The 12,812-nt window shown below is 37.6% G+C and overlaps 1 protein-coding gene across 7 annotated transcripts in view; it reads left to right on the forward strand.

Moving 5' to 3' along the window:
* TPK1 (thiamin pyrophosphokinase 1) overlaps positions 1-12,812 on the forward strand; it is a 318,753-nt gene that overhangs the window by 144,560 nt on the left and 161,381 nt on the right. For all 7 annotated transcript variants that reach the window (XM_067291203.1, XM_067291208.1, XM_067291206.1 and 4 more), the window contains one exon: positions 7,134-7,206. In XM_067291203.1, coding sequence (XP_067147304.1) covers positions 7,134-7,206 — 73 coding nt within the window. The remainder of the gene's footprint in view (positions 1-7,133; positions 7,207-12,812) is intronic.

Here is a 12,812-nt window from a genome sequence, read left to right on the forward strand (position 1 = left end):
TAACTAACTGGAGAGGAGTTACAAACATTGGCAATTAAAAAGAAAAAAGCAACAGTTGTAGCTATCATTAAGGCTTTTCCTTGCCACTAAGGGATAAGGTTTCAAAGCAGGGAGTTAGCTGCATGATTTTTGTTAATGATAATGGGAGTTAGTTGGCTGTCACCCACAGAAAATGTCCCCCTGATGTGTGCTTTGCATAGCAGTTTGAGCTGCGGATAATCTGTTCTACAATTTATTTCAGATATTTTTTATTATTTGCAAGGTGACATTGCATACCAGGCAAGCATAAATGAATGCATTATTGCCCTCATATCTTCACACAGTTTTATCTTTTTCTTTAAATCATAGCGTTGCCAAATAAAATAATACTTTTATGTTCTTAAGCGCCAAGCTTTTTAAAAATGAAGGGGAAAAGAAGCTCTTTTCCAAGGTTGCCAAATATTACCAAGTAGTTTTAACCATAGAACTTCCTGATTGTAGTCAACAGACTCAGCAGCTCAGGCTGTGCAAAGGATTCTGGCAGGGTCGCGCAGAGCTGCCGTCTGTATGTGGCCTGATGTATGTATGTACGTGCATTCTTTGTTAAACTTGAGTCTGCAGTACAGTCTTTCCTTTTTTTTTCTTGTCAAATTTGTTATCCAGATTTACTGTAATCATACAAAATGTTCAAGAATTACTGTTCTGTGTAGTCGATTGCATAATAAACATTAGGGCTTGACAGTGTCTTGGAAGAAGGGATGGGCTTTGGGGGTTTGTTTTTTCTGGATTTGTACAACATCTAATACAATGGCATCCTCAGTGCCACTGTAATACAAATATTGTATAGTAATAAAGGAAGATTTGTGGATTCAAATAACAGTGATGTGAACCGTGGGGTAAGGAAAAGAAAGCTGCTTGACTTCAAAAGAGCCTTGATTGGGAAGTAGAGGGTTGAGCAGCTTCTAAAAGCTGTTCTTCACAGCACATTATTGTCAGGGCTTTAGTGTGATCAGTTCAAGATGAATGAAAATGAAATGCTTTTTGTGATGTTTGAAGTTAGTTAATTGTGTCAATAGTTTGACTCTGGCTTCTAAGCTTCAGGTGTGCTTCAGGCATGAACCTTACTCATGGTAACCTTGCAGATAATATCAGAAAGGTGTTTACAGATTTAATATATATTAACTCTGAATATACTTTGCAAGCTGACATTTCTCTTTCCCCCAAGAGCATACCTCTGTACAACTGGATGGGGCATCTGAGTGTGATGCTTTGAGACAAAATACAAATAACATCTACTGGTGCTATACCAGTCTATGGAGTTGAAAAGACACTTTGATCTTCACAACAATTAGCATTCTTTTAACAGACTTAAACTAACTTAACACCCTTTTGACAAGAACAATCCTCACTCTTCTAGTCAAGAGTGACAGTCAGGAAGGCAGACTGAAAGTGTGTCTTAAGAATTAGAAAATGTAGATTTGGAGGCTTTTTTTTTTTTTTTTTTTGGTAAGCTGAATATAGTATTTATCCTGAAGGAATGCTGAAGTGCTTTGTCTTCCAGGCACCCAACTATGAGATGCTAATGAAAGTCAAGGGTGACTTAAGTGACTTTGCTTCATGATAAATCTGAAGCATCTCATCTTCACTGTGTTTTCCCGCTTGTAATGAGCTCACGTGTATTTGTTACTCTGAGGTAAAAGGCCCCATTTTTAAAATTTGTTTTTAGTAGTTGAAAAGAAGCCTAGGGAACCCACTCTGTGCCCTCGAGTGATACAGCTGGGACATGTATGACTTGTCTGTGTGGGATTGTTTCTTGTGTTATAATTGAAGGAAGCAAAGGTTACCATAGATACCGTCTTTAAATGTTCATGTCTCTGATGTTAGCATTTGTTTAAAAAAGGTTAATTGCACACAATTATGTGTTAAAGGAGCTATATCACAAGAAAAGTCAATAGTGCTAGGAAACACTAACTTTGAATTAATGATACCACTGCACACTTATACCAGGGCAATTTATTTAAGGAGACAGCGCAGTATTTTATTATAAAGTAATTGCTAGAGTGTGGTGTGGGGTTTTTTTTTGTAAATGAATAAAAAGGCATATTTAGCACTCCATGCTGAATTCTTCAATGAGTGAATAAAGAGCCAAGTCTACAAATGTTTTAGATTTAACATGATGTTCATTAGTGTTGAATGCTTTAACATAAAATTGCTCCTAGTATTAAGCTCTGTGTCCAGTAGATGTGTTTTTTTTTTCTTCCAAGATAAAAGGCACAGTTGTGCTTACTTAGCAAGAAAACCTCAAAGTTAGAAATAGCTTCTACTTATTCTGTAATCTGTATCTCTGGTGAGAGTCAATTACTGCTTTATGGTACTGGTGACTAAAACTTCATTAGTGTATCTTGAAACTGTGGCAAACTCTCTGGAATCTGTTTTGTTTTGTTTTGTTTTTCCTGCTCTCCAGCCCAGCATTCTGGGAGTTCGTAAAGCTGCTCAATCAACGTTCAGCCTTTAGCCTATTTGGATAAGATCCACTATTTCAGAACTTTAGAGACAGTGTTGTATTTTCTTCGTAAGCTGACTAAGCCTTTATAGGTTTTCATACTGAAATTTTGCTTTTTTAAAGTTATATGAATTAACCAGTCAGCCATGGAAGCACCTTCAGATTGTAAGCTGGAAGCAGTCCTGGCCCTTGTAACTCAACTTAGATGGGTGTCATATCATTCTAAAATGGCCGGGAACAAAAAAAGGAGAAAGAGTAGTAGTTAAAGAGAAAGAAAAAACTCTAACTGGCCCAAAGCCTCTGAGGATCTTTTTTGTTGCTCAGCACCTGGTGTTATGCTTCCTGAGAGCTCTAGAAAAGGCTTGGTAGACTTCACTGGTCTCACATCAGTTTTATGCTTTGGTCCCATTAGGGTTATGGAGTTGATTCACTCCTGCTAAATATCAGTGTAAAGTGGAGGAGAATTAAGCTAGCTGAGCTGGTCATGACCTCATATGCTTAGTGATAATTAACAGGTATAAAGATTGATTAAAACATGGTTCTAAAATGCAGTAGCCTGCATCCTCCTAATGGCTTAGAAATGAAAATTTACCTTACACTGTGAACCAGAATTAGACACTTTTTGCTATTATGAGCAGAAAGATAACTTCCCCCCGCCCCAAGGGTATGTCCCAGCTACACCACTGAAGAAAAAAAAAAAAAAGTCATCTTAAATACAATTGTGATATAGAGTAGGAATCACGCATGAATTTGAGGTCAGAGGATAGTAAAGCATGATTAGACTAGCATAGCAAAGTGAGATTGTTACCCTACTTTTACATGATACTTTAAATAGAGGTTGCTGTTTTAACTTTATAGAGGGACTGCTGTTGTATTTTTCTGAAAAATTTCTTCCACTCACAGCGTAGTGAGCTTGACAGTGCATTCACTTGAGCAGTGGGGTTCACTTGAACAGTGGTGTTTACAGTGTAAAATGTGAGATCTATATTTGATTCTCTGGGGCGTGCTCTCCTGGACTGTTCTGTACTCTGGAGTGAATACAAAGCAATACTAAAAAAGCAAACAAGTGGAAACAACTTATTACAATATTTTCTTGAATTACTTCAGTATGGGCTCTTTCCATGTATACATGGAAAGTATGTATACTGAAGTATTTCCCCTTTTTAATTTTTCAGCTAGTGCACCTTCTCAGAGGCAAGTCAGCCTTAGAACAGCCCTGCACATGTCAATGGCTCCTCTTCAGCCTTGTTAATAGGAGAAGAAAAGAACTTTGACCAGATGCTGTTCACTTGAATCAGGCAATTTGTTCCATAAAACTCAAAAGTCCTAAATTGGATATGCAACTCTTGACTCTGGGCCAAAAGTTGGCTTGCTTTTAGTGGTTTGCTCAGTCAGTCAGCTACAAAAAGCAGCCAGCTTGTGAAGATAAAGCTGAATTGTTTTCTGTTGTTTGGGAGGTGGACAGTATGAGTTGCAATTTGCTCACGATAGCTGTTTTTTGAATTCATCAAGAGTGCCTTTTCAAATTTTCCTTGTTTCTGGTGTTAGAAGAAGGGAAGGGGAGGAAAAGAGGAAAAGTAAAAGAAAGGACTGACAGTGCTCTAGCTGCTCTTCTAGAAAAAGGCAATGTTATGTGAGGTGAGGCTTGGACCTTTTGAAAGTTAAAATTTCCCAGCCAGGAATGATTACTTACTCTCTGGAAATCATTTCTGGCTTTGAGGTGGTTGCAGCTGAGCTATTTAAAGAGACTATTTTGATGTATTGCTTCCTGGCAGAGAAGACCTGTAGAGGCAGTGTAACCAGGAATCCTTGCAGAGCACTCCAGGGACCCGGCAGTGGTGCTTGCCGGTTTCTCGAATCTGTTGCTTGTAAAAACTCAGAAGTTCAGCTAGCTATTATCATTGAATTGGTTTTAATTGGGAGGAGAGCAAAAGCTGTGCGGAAGCATTTGATTTAGAGAAGATATATTTTTGGCTAATTCTGCCCCCAGACAGTTACGCCTCTTGAAGCACTTAGGAGGTATGTTTGATTATTGTTGAAAAACACTGCAGCTTGTACTTACTACAGAGGAAAATGACAAAGATAGTTTTGGATTTATGTGCAGCATTTCAGTAAGCTAAACTACCTTAAGACATTGTTTTTTTCATCAAGGTTAATGTGTCTTAACAAGCTGGCTTTCCATGACAATTGTCTGGGTTTTTTGCTGCTCAGCCTGCTGGGCTACCGCCCAGAACAGTGGGGTAAGCATATACATCTGAGGGCACTGTTATAAGGCCTACAGTGAGTTTGCTTTTAATGGCTTTGTCTAAATCAGGAAAAAAAGAAAGGAAAATAACAATGGGAAAGAGATTATCCTTAGCTGTTTTAGGCTTATTGTAATCGGTAAATAGTTCATTAAGAAACTTGTAAAAAGGTTAACAGGCAGCAATTTAATTTTTTTTTTAATTTTTAAAACATGAGTTTTTTGTCTGTACATTGAGGAGGTCAGTGTCTTGAGAAGGAGCACATCTAACTCTCCTTTTGCTGGTTTTGAATGACACTGATTTGGGCATCTAAAAAAAAAAAGCACTGAAATATTTGCCTGCCTTTTAGTTGCCTTCTGTGTCCTTTATAAAACCTGATGCCAGAAAGGACTGCCTTTTTCCCTGTGAGGTAGCATCACTCTTGGTGAGATTATGTGGTTGGTGAGATTCAGAGCATACCCTTTTATAACAGCCAGAATAATAGCAGAGGGCAGTGAGTTTGAAATAAGGTAGTTGCTTGTGAACTAACTCGCAACTGTACTTACCAGCTTCTGCTGAAAGATTTCAATTTTTAAAGATAAGTGTGGCCAGTTACCATGCATCCCTTTGAAAATCTTTAAACGTAGCCAGAACACAAGATTTTTTGAACATTTTACTGATTTGTGGAGTTTGTAGACTCTACATCACTCTGTTAAGATCACCTGGAAGAAAATATGTGCCAATATGCTTTGCTCAATTCCTTGTAACTTAGCTTCCATTTGTTCTGACTCCAGGAGCTGTAAGCTAATTTGCTGATGAACTCTCATGCCTATCATAAAGTTTGGTAACTTCAGGGAAGAGGAACTATATAGTTCATTTGTTAGAAAATGGTGAAATCACTGCTTTATTTTCAGAATACAGCTCAGCCTTATCTATTGAACAGTGACAACACTTTCACCTGTCTTAACTACTTCTTAAAATTACAGGGGCTGAGCGAGATGGAAAGCTGTTTGATTTTTTTTTATTATTATTTTTGAACTGTACTTTCTATGGCACAGTTGAAGTTTCATTACAAGTTGATAAGAATGTATGGATTAAATACTTAATTCTGCAATTAAAAAACACAACAAGCAAAGTGAGATAAAATAAACAGTATTTCATTACAATTTCTATGTGGTTTTCAGCAATATTAATTTGTGAATGATAGGATTTGAAATCTAGATCATACACATTTTATACATTCAAGATATGGCTTAACCTCCTCCCCCTGCCCAGCCCCAAGCCTTTGTCTTCCTTCTTGTGGAAGGAGTACTTTTAATAAGCAAATAAAACAGATAAGCAGATAAAACAGATAACGTCAGTAGCAACCACAATATGAATTTTAAACAAGTATTGGCATCTCATTGAATCAGTCACCAAATGTATTAATACTGTACTGTATTCTCTTTTGCACAGAGAAGAAGAAAGAAAAAAAAATCAAGCATTACATTTAAGCATATCACAGACCCAAGCATTAGATTTGAGCATATCACAGTAGGAAAACAGACTAATCTCACTTTCCTTTTCCTTGGAATTTTACTGCCCTAAATTATTAGGAGAATAAGAACTACACTGAATAGCTTTTCATATGACACTTGAAGGACAGCAACACATTCCACAGTGCTGAATTGAGCAGGTTAACTCTAGTGCTTTGACAGCCCACAAAAGCTCTTAAAGCTTATCAAGTTCTGAAATGGGAGGTGGCCAGTTCAGGTTCTTTGAGGAAGATCTGTTTTTTGCTATAGAAACCCACATTGTGTACCTTTTCTCATGGCCCTTATTTCTCATCTAAGCCATTAGTATTATTTGCCTATGACTTAAGAGTTGGTATCTGGAATTGCTACTGCAACCCGAGATGTCACAGTGAATCTGACTTGCTCATTGATTTAAATAAATAAATAAATAAGTAAGTAATTGTGGCATACCAGCTGTCCAAAAATTGTTGCTATCATCACCTTCTGAGAAATGATACCCTCCAAGGCTTGATGTACAGTACACAGACAAGCTTTTTCATATACTTTGCTGACCAAATGATACATTTGAAAGACATTTTGGAGGACAAGTTCTCTTCCTTCAAACATGCAGATACAAGTCTTGCTTTACTGACTTGCGGAGATACGTGAACATCTAAAGAGTGTGTAGCTCACTCATAAAAGAAGAGGCACTAGATTTAATGATTTTACATCTTTATGTAAAGATGTTACATACATTACACATTTTACATCTGACTGTTACCTTACCTTGTATCAACTTTCTTTTAACATATTTTTAGGTATATCCCATTCCTTTGAGAGATGACTAGTTATACCCTTTAGCTCTCTTAAAAATAAATACTAAATGTAATAAGATGGTTGAATTTTTCATTTCACTGCTCATTCCTTTTCTTTCAGCTTCTTGCCTGATTACATCAGTGGTGATTTTGATTCCATTAGGCCTGAAGTTGAGGAGTACTACAAGGTCAAGGTAAATTAAATCTCTTTGATGTGTTCTTGTTGTTAGAGCATTGTAAGATCCAACCCATTAGTGCCCCTGTTGGTTATTAAGTGTTTTTAGCTCCAGTTGGTCTCTTTGAGGCTTCAGGTGTGAAGCACCTTGCAAGCTCGGACACCATGCTCTAAGTGGCACTGTATTAATGCATAAGGTGAGCATGGGAGTTGCATTGCTCCCAAACTCCTGTGTATGGTGTAGTTTCATAGCACCTCCTCTAGAAATAGAACATTTGTTACTAGAGATTATACCATCTAGAAACTGTGATTAAAACTTTCTGAAAAATCTGTCATTGAAAAATGCTGGTGTTGTTCAGTGAGTTACAAAGCTGTGAAGATTAACCTCACCTGCCTGATTCATGCATGGTTGGCACCCACAAAAATTCTATAGAGAGCCTCTTTAAGTGTGAAAGTGTGATTTTTGCATGATATAACTTTGTCTTTTAGCAAGAAGCTATACATGGAGACATCTATCTCTTTGATTACACACTGAAGCATTGAATTATGCCCTGACTACTTCTGTGCTTGATGAATGGAGTGCCCTCCTTAATGGATTTTTGGACAAATCCCTGCATACAATAATTTATCCCTAATATAGCTCAAACATTTCCAGTGAGCACAGTAAATGTAAACTCATGTTTCTTAGGTTGTAGGTCTAATTGTTAACTAGACTCCTAACGTGTTTCGAAGTTCTGTCTTTAACTTACTGTTCTGCATTTAACACTTCAGCAGCCTACCTGTACAGGCTTTTATGCTGAGGTCAGTCCCTCAAGTCTTAGAAAACAGCTTTCTGTAAATTCAGAGTTCACTGCAGTGTCCCAACTTAAACTTGCAGCAGGCTGCACTTACAAGAACAGTAAGTGTTTGATCCTCATGAGCTAGTGGACTTAGAGATCTGTGATGTGTCTACTGCTGATTCAGTACAAGAGGCTGAAATTTGCCAGTTCTCACAGATTTTGAATGTAATCCCAGTCCAACTTTAAAATCTGTCCTGATAGCCTTGGGATCAGATGACTAGAGCAAAGGGATTCAAGCTGTGGGGAGAGGGCTGCAGGAGTACACGTGTGCTGTTGCTGCACCATTCCACACAGAGAAAATAAATCTATCACAGAGACAAGGGTACCTGTTTGGTGGTGGATTTCTTCTTGGCAGTTGTGAAACAAAAGGTGCTGAGCTCAGCACCTTTAATGGAGGAAGAGAGTGAGAGTACAATTCTGAATTTAGGAGGAACAGTGCCCAAATTCCAGTCCCTCTCTGAGCACCATGTATTTTTCTATATTCTGCCTTGTTCAGTAGAAGGGAGATGTATGTGGGGGCTGTCCGTCTTGGGAGAGGAGCTCAAGAAAAATGCATGTGCATCTTCAGGTTGCAGTTTGGGAAATGAAAATAAAATAAAAGCTTTGGATTAAGGCTGTTCATTAAAGACCGAAAACTCATCATCTATGAGTAAATGGTGAACTGTAAAGTGCACTGCTATATTTGGCAGGGCCATTGATACTAATGCTTGTATAAACTGCATGTTAGTACATAGGTGAAACCTGCATACCAAAGACTGAAGGTTAAGGATTGTTGAACAGAGCGGGAGAGAAGATGAAAGTGGTGAGAGAAAGGGAGAAGAAGACAGTAAGACACCAAAAGGGATAAACTAAACTAGTATTACACTTTTTCACGGGGATTACTTTTCTTCCTATAGCATCTTTTTTGTCAGCTCCATTGTAGCCGACTGTTGATGTGTGGTTTACATCCTCTTTGCGAAGGCCTACTGAACTGTTCTACTCCATAAAGAGTTTATGCACCCATGCAAGTGCTGTGCTGATGGGGTGGTAAAGGAAGCAGTATTTCATTGGGATTGTGAAGAAACAAGAGAGCATAATCTAGCTTGCAGAACCATTACTTGAGATTGTCATTCATGATAGAGGAAAAAGCAGTTTGACTGTGGAATTTTGAGTGTATATGGTAGGAAAATACTTTTTTTTTTTTTGATTTTTAAATTGAGCTTCTGTAATCAGGAAATTAGAATGGTAAATACAGGTGTATATTTAAGGAGATCTTAAGCAAAAATGCAGTAAAACACAGAATTTGAAGACATCTGTGTTTGTTTTCTTTTAAAGTATCTTGTCCAGTAAAAGCACCAGCTGTAGTCCAGGCAACTTTCAAAGTCACTGTGATCTGGAAATGTATGTGTTGATGACCCAAAACAGATGAGGCCTGCTTAAATAGGCAGAGAGAGAACTTGAGGTGGAGTAAATCAGCATAACTCAACTGACTTGAGGGAAGTACAGTGTTACCTTCTGAATTAGGCTTGCTTCCTGTTCTGTCCGTCCTTCCTTGCTGAAGCACTCCCTAACTTGCAGGCAAGTTTTACCCACTTAAAGCATGCATTTTAGAGGCTTGTTTGTATAAAACTGTCCACACCAGTAGCAGTCTCCAATCTGTATTAAACAGTGCTTTGAATTCAGGTGTTCTTTATTTTTTAAGGCAAAAAGATGACACCAATGTGTAACATTCACCTTTCTTTAGGTTCTTGGGCCTAGAATCAGAGATGGGATAAGCTGATATTATTAGGAAATATTAATATATTGTTTCAAGCCTTCTCTTTTGCCAATTGTTAATGATGATGAATGGGAAAATGAAAGAACCGTTGTTGCAAAGTTTAGACGGATGCAATGTGGCAGTTTTCAGTGAGCAACTGGATGAGAATCCACAGAAATTCCATGTGTTAACTAGCTGATCATTCTTTCCCTGTGCAAAACAGCACTTTCCCATGCTAAATTTTGATATTCATGGTCAATTACTTCAACATTGATGTGCTCCTTGCTCCTGCAGCCTCCCCCTTCCCCAGTCTTGCTTCTGATGAATACTCAGCCTTGCCAGAATGGAAAGTCAGAATTGTTCTTAGCACACAGAATTACCTGTAAGCACATACACATTCATCATGCAATGTCGCTTAAGTTTCATTTGTCTGGGCTAATATCAACAGTTTTATTAGTTAGGCAGACCTCTCTGAAGTTGAGCATGTTAGCTCACGACGACAAAATATTTATTTTTCCCTTGAAATGCGTATCTACGTGAGCTTCTTCAAGGAGTTAGGTTTTGATGACTAAATAACAAGATTATTCTGTTGACGTTCCTAATACTTCCGCTTACATTTACTGGCAAGCCACCATTCCCTTTTACCATCTCCATTCCTCCAGACTGTCCTGCCTGTTTTTAATACACCTATCTTGAATTTTTCCCAATCACATGTACCTGTTTTGAATTGCTGCCAGGGTTAGTAATGACTAACACAGTAGCTACAGTTTTAGCTTCATCAAAATTCACACAACATAGATGTTCATCTTTTTAGTGCTCCTATTTTTTTCATAGTCACCCAATGTAAATTATTCCTGAGTGTTACACAAAGGAAGGGTTAAGCTTTTTGAAGGCATTTATGTGGGGTAAGTCAAAAATTCTTCTGTCTGGTTACAACCTTGCTATGAAAATTGGGAATATTCCTTAGCTGATGTATAACTAATTCATTATGGTCAGCAAAATCGAGTTTAGAGAGATGGAGGAACTATCAAACTTGAAGCAGTTTGTGTAGGGTATGTGTGGAGTGAATATAGAAGAAAGTGAAGCAAGCAGCAAGATACTCACCCTCTGCACTCCTGTCTGCCTCTAAGAATGATGATAGGCAAAAAGTCATGCAGACTCCTCTGTCACTTAAGTCTAGTTTGATTGTTGCAAGTTCATCTGTCAGATGAAGGACAAGTGGTGCTGAAGGAGCTGAAGGTTCCTTCAGTATTTTAATTGCAATGATTTAATTTATATCAGGAATTAAAGCAATTTTTTTTTGTGTGTTTGTGAAACAGAGTTTATTTCCCTTTGATTTTTATAAACAAGCTTTATAGTTAAGTTTTACATATGAACAGAGTGTCAAAGTGCTCTTTTTTTTCTTCTTTTTTTTTAAGCTGCCCTTATTGACAGAGATTAATGCATCATAGCTTCTTTTAAGTATGTGAAGATAGCACCCCGCTGGTTAAGAGGAGTTACTTTTTCATAGTAGAGCTTATGGATGTTAATTATTCAGTTATAAAACATGTTTGTTTACAAGTGGTTGTGTCAAAGACAGCATAGTGGAATAATGAGTAAGAAGGGGGAGTATTGAAGTAAGTGCATGAAACTAATTACGGTTTTGTAAAGAATTGTCTCTAACCAGTTGTATCGTCATCATGAAACAGTTATGGGCCTGACTCCTCCATCACAACAGCTTCATGCCAGAGTGTTGCTGCTAGACTCGAAGGTTTTGTACCTCATTTTACCTGATGAAAGCATGAGTACATATATGACATAGCAGGAAATACAGCATACAGATTCCCAAAGCTAAAGGGTTTTAGTAGAAGAGATACCTTTAAGCCAATTCCTCTGATGTTTTCATTTGAGCAAGGATGATATGACAACTGTTTCCATTTTCCCTTAAGGAAGATTATCACCATTGTGTCAGGGAACCTCATTTAAATAAAGTTCATAAAATGGATTTCTTTGCTTCACATTTATCTTTGTTAGGTGTGGCAAGCCATACTAAATGAAGAGATCTAGGGGCAAAACTGTTTTTTCAGTTTTCATGGAAAGTAATTGTGCAACAGACTTATGAATGTGATGTGTAAGTGATGAGTTTGGCATATTACGCTTTGGGGAAAGAATAAGTAACCATGCATCATAGGTTGTTCAGCTTTATTTTTCCGTTTCTGTCGTCTTGGTTTTGCATCTTGACTTGGTTGGCCAAGTAGGTACTTACATTCTTTTATTCCTTATATTAAAAAACAACAACAACAAAAAACCTCCAAATGGTGCTTTCTCCCGTTGTTTAAAGAGTTAAATATCATTAAAACTGGATTAAACTGCTCCACAACAGGAAATGGAATCTCATGTTTAAATTTCTCTTTTTAAATCTCAGCATGCTGTAAATAAAGGACAAAGAACAACAATTTAATATTCTTTATTCTGTGTATCTTTTGTCATCACCAAAAGACATATTGAGAAGAGTCTTTGTACTTTGGCTGTAGCTAAATATGTGTGTTCATATGATCCCATAGTAGCTGCATTGACAATCTTTCTGTGTATAGTCTGAAGTGCATTGGAAATGACACTGCACAAAGCAAGAGGACTTGTGGTGATATCCCTGTCACTGCAGTCTCATCTGCCTCTTGCTGTAGCTGAATGTTTCTATTATCTTATCTTTTAAGCATTACTTTGAAGATAAAACAGCCGCTTGTGTTGTTATGCCTCAAACAGAACTCTGTTTCTGAAGTTTTTTAGTCCAAAGACATCATCTAAAATCGTACCAGAGCTGTACTTATGCCTAGAAGCAGAAGGTTGAATCCAGTGCCCTTGGAAATCCAGATGATGACATTTAGTAAGAATCCAGTTTGGCTTTTTCACTAGGCAAACTGCATGCGCTTTCAAAGGCTTCCACTGACTGCATTGCTTCAGACCTGTAATTGCTGTAAATTTATTTACAAACTCTATTGTTTTTCCTATTCTCTTCTTTTTAAACCCTATAAAACGGCTTGTTTTTACAGACAGTTCTGTATTTGTAGCACT

This window comes from Apteryx mantelli, chromosome 2, assembly GCF_036417845.1.
Source record: "Apteryx mantelli isolate bAptMan1 chromosome 2, bAptMan1.hap1, whole genome shotgun sequence".
Classification (NCBI taxonomy): Eukaryota; Metazoa; Chordata; class Aves; order Apterygiformes; family Apterygidae; genus Apteryx; species Apteryx mantelli.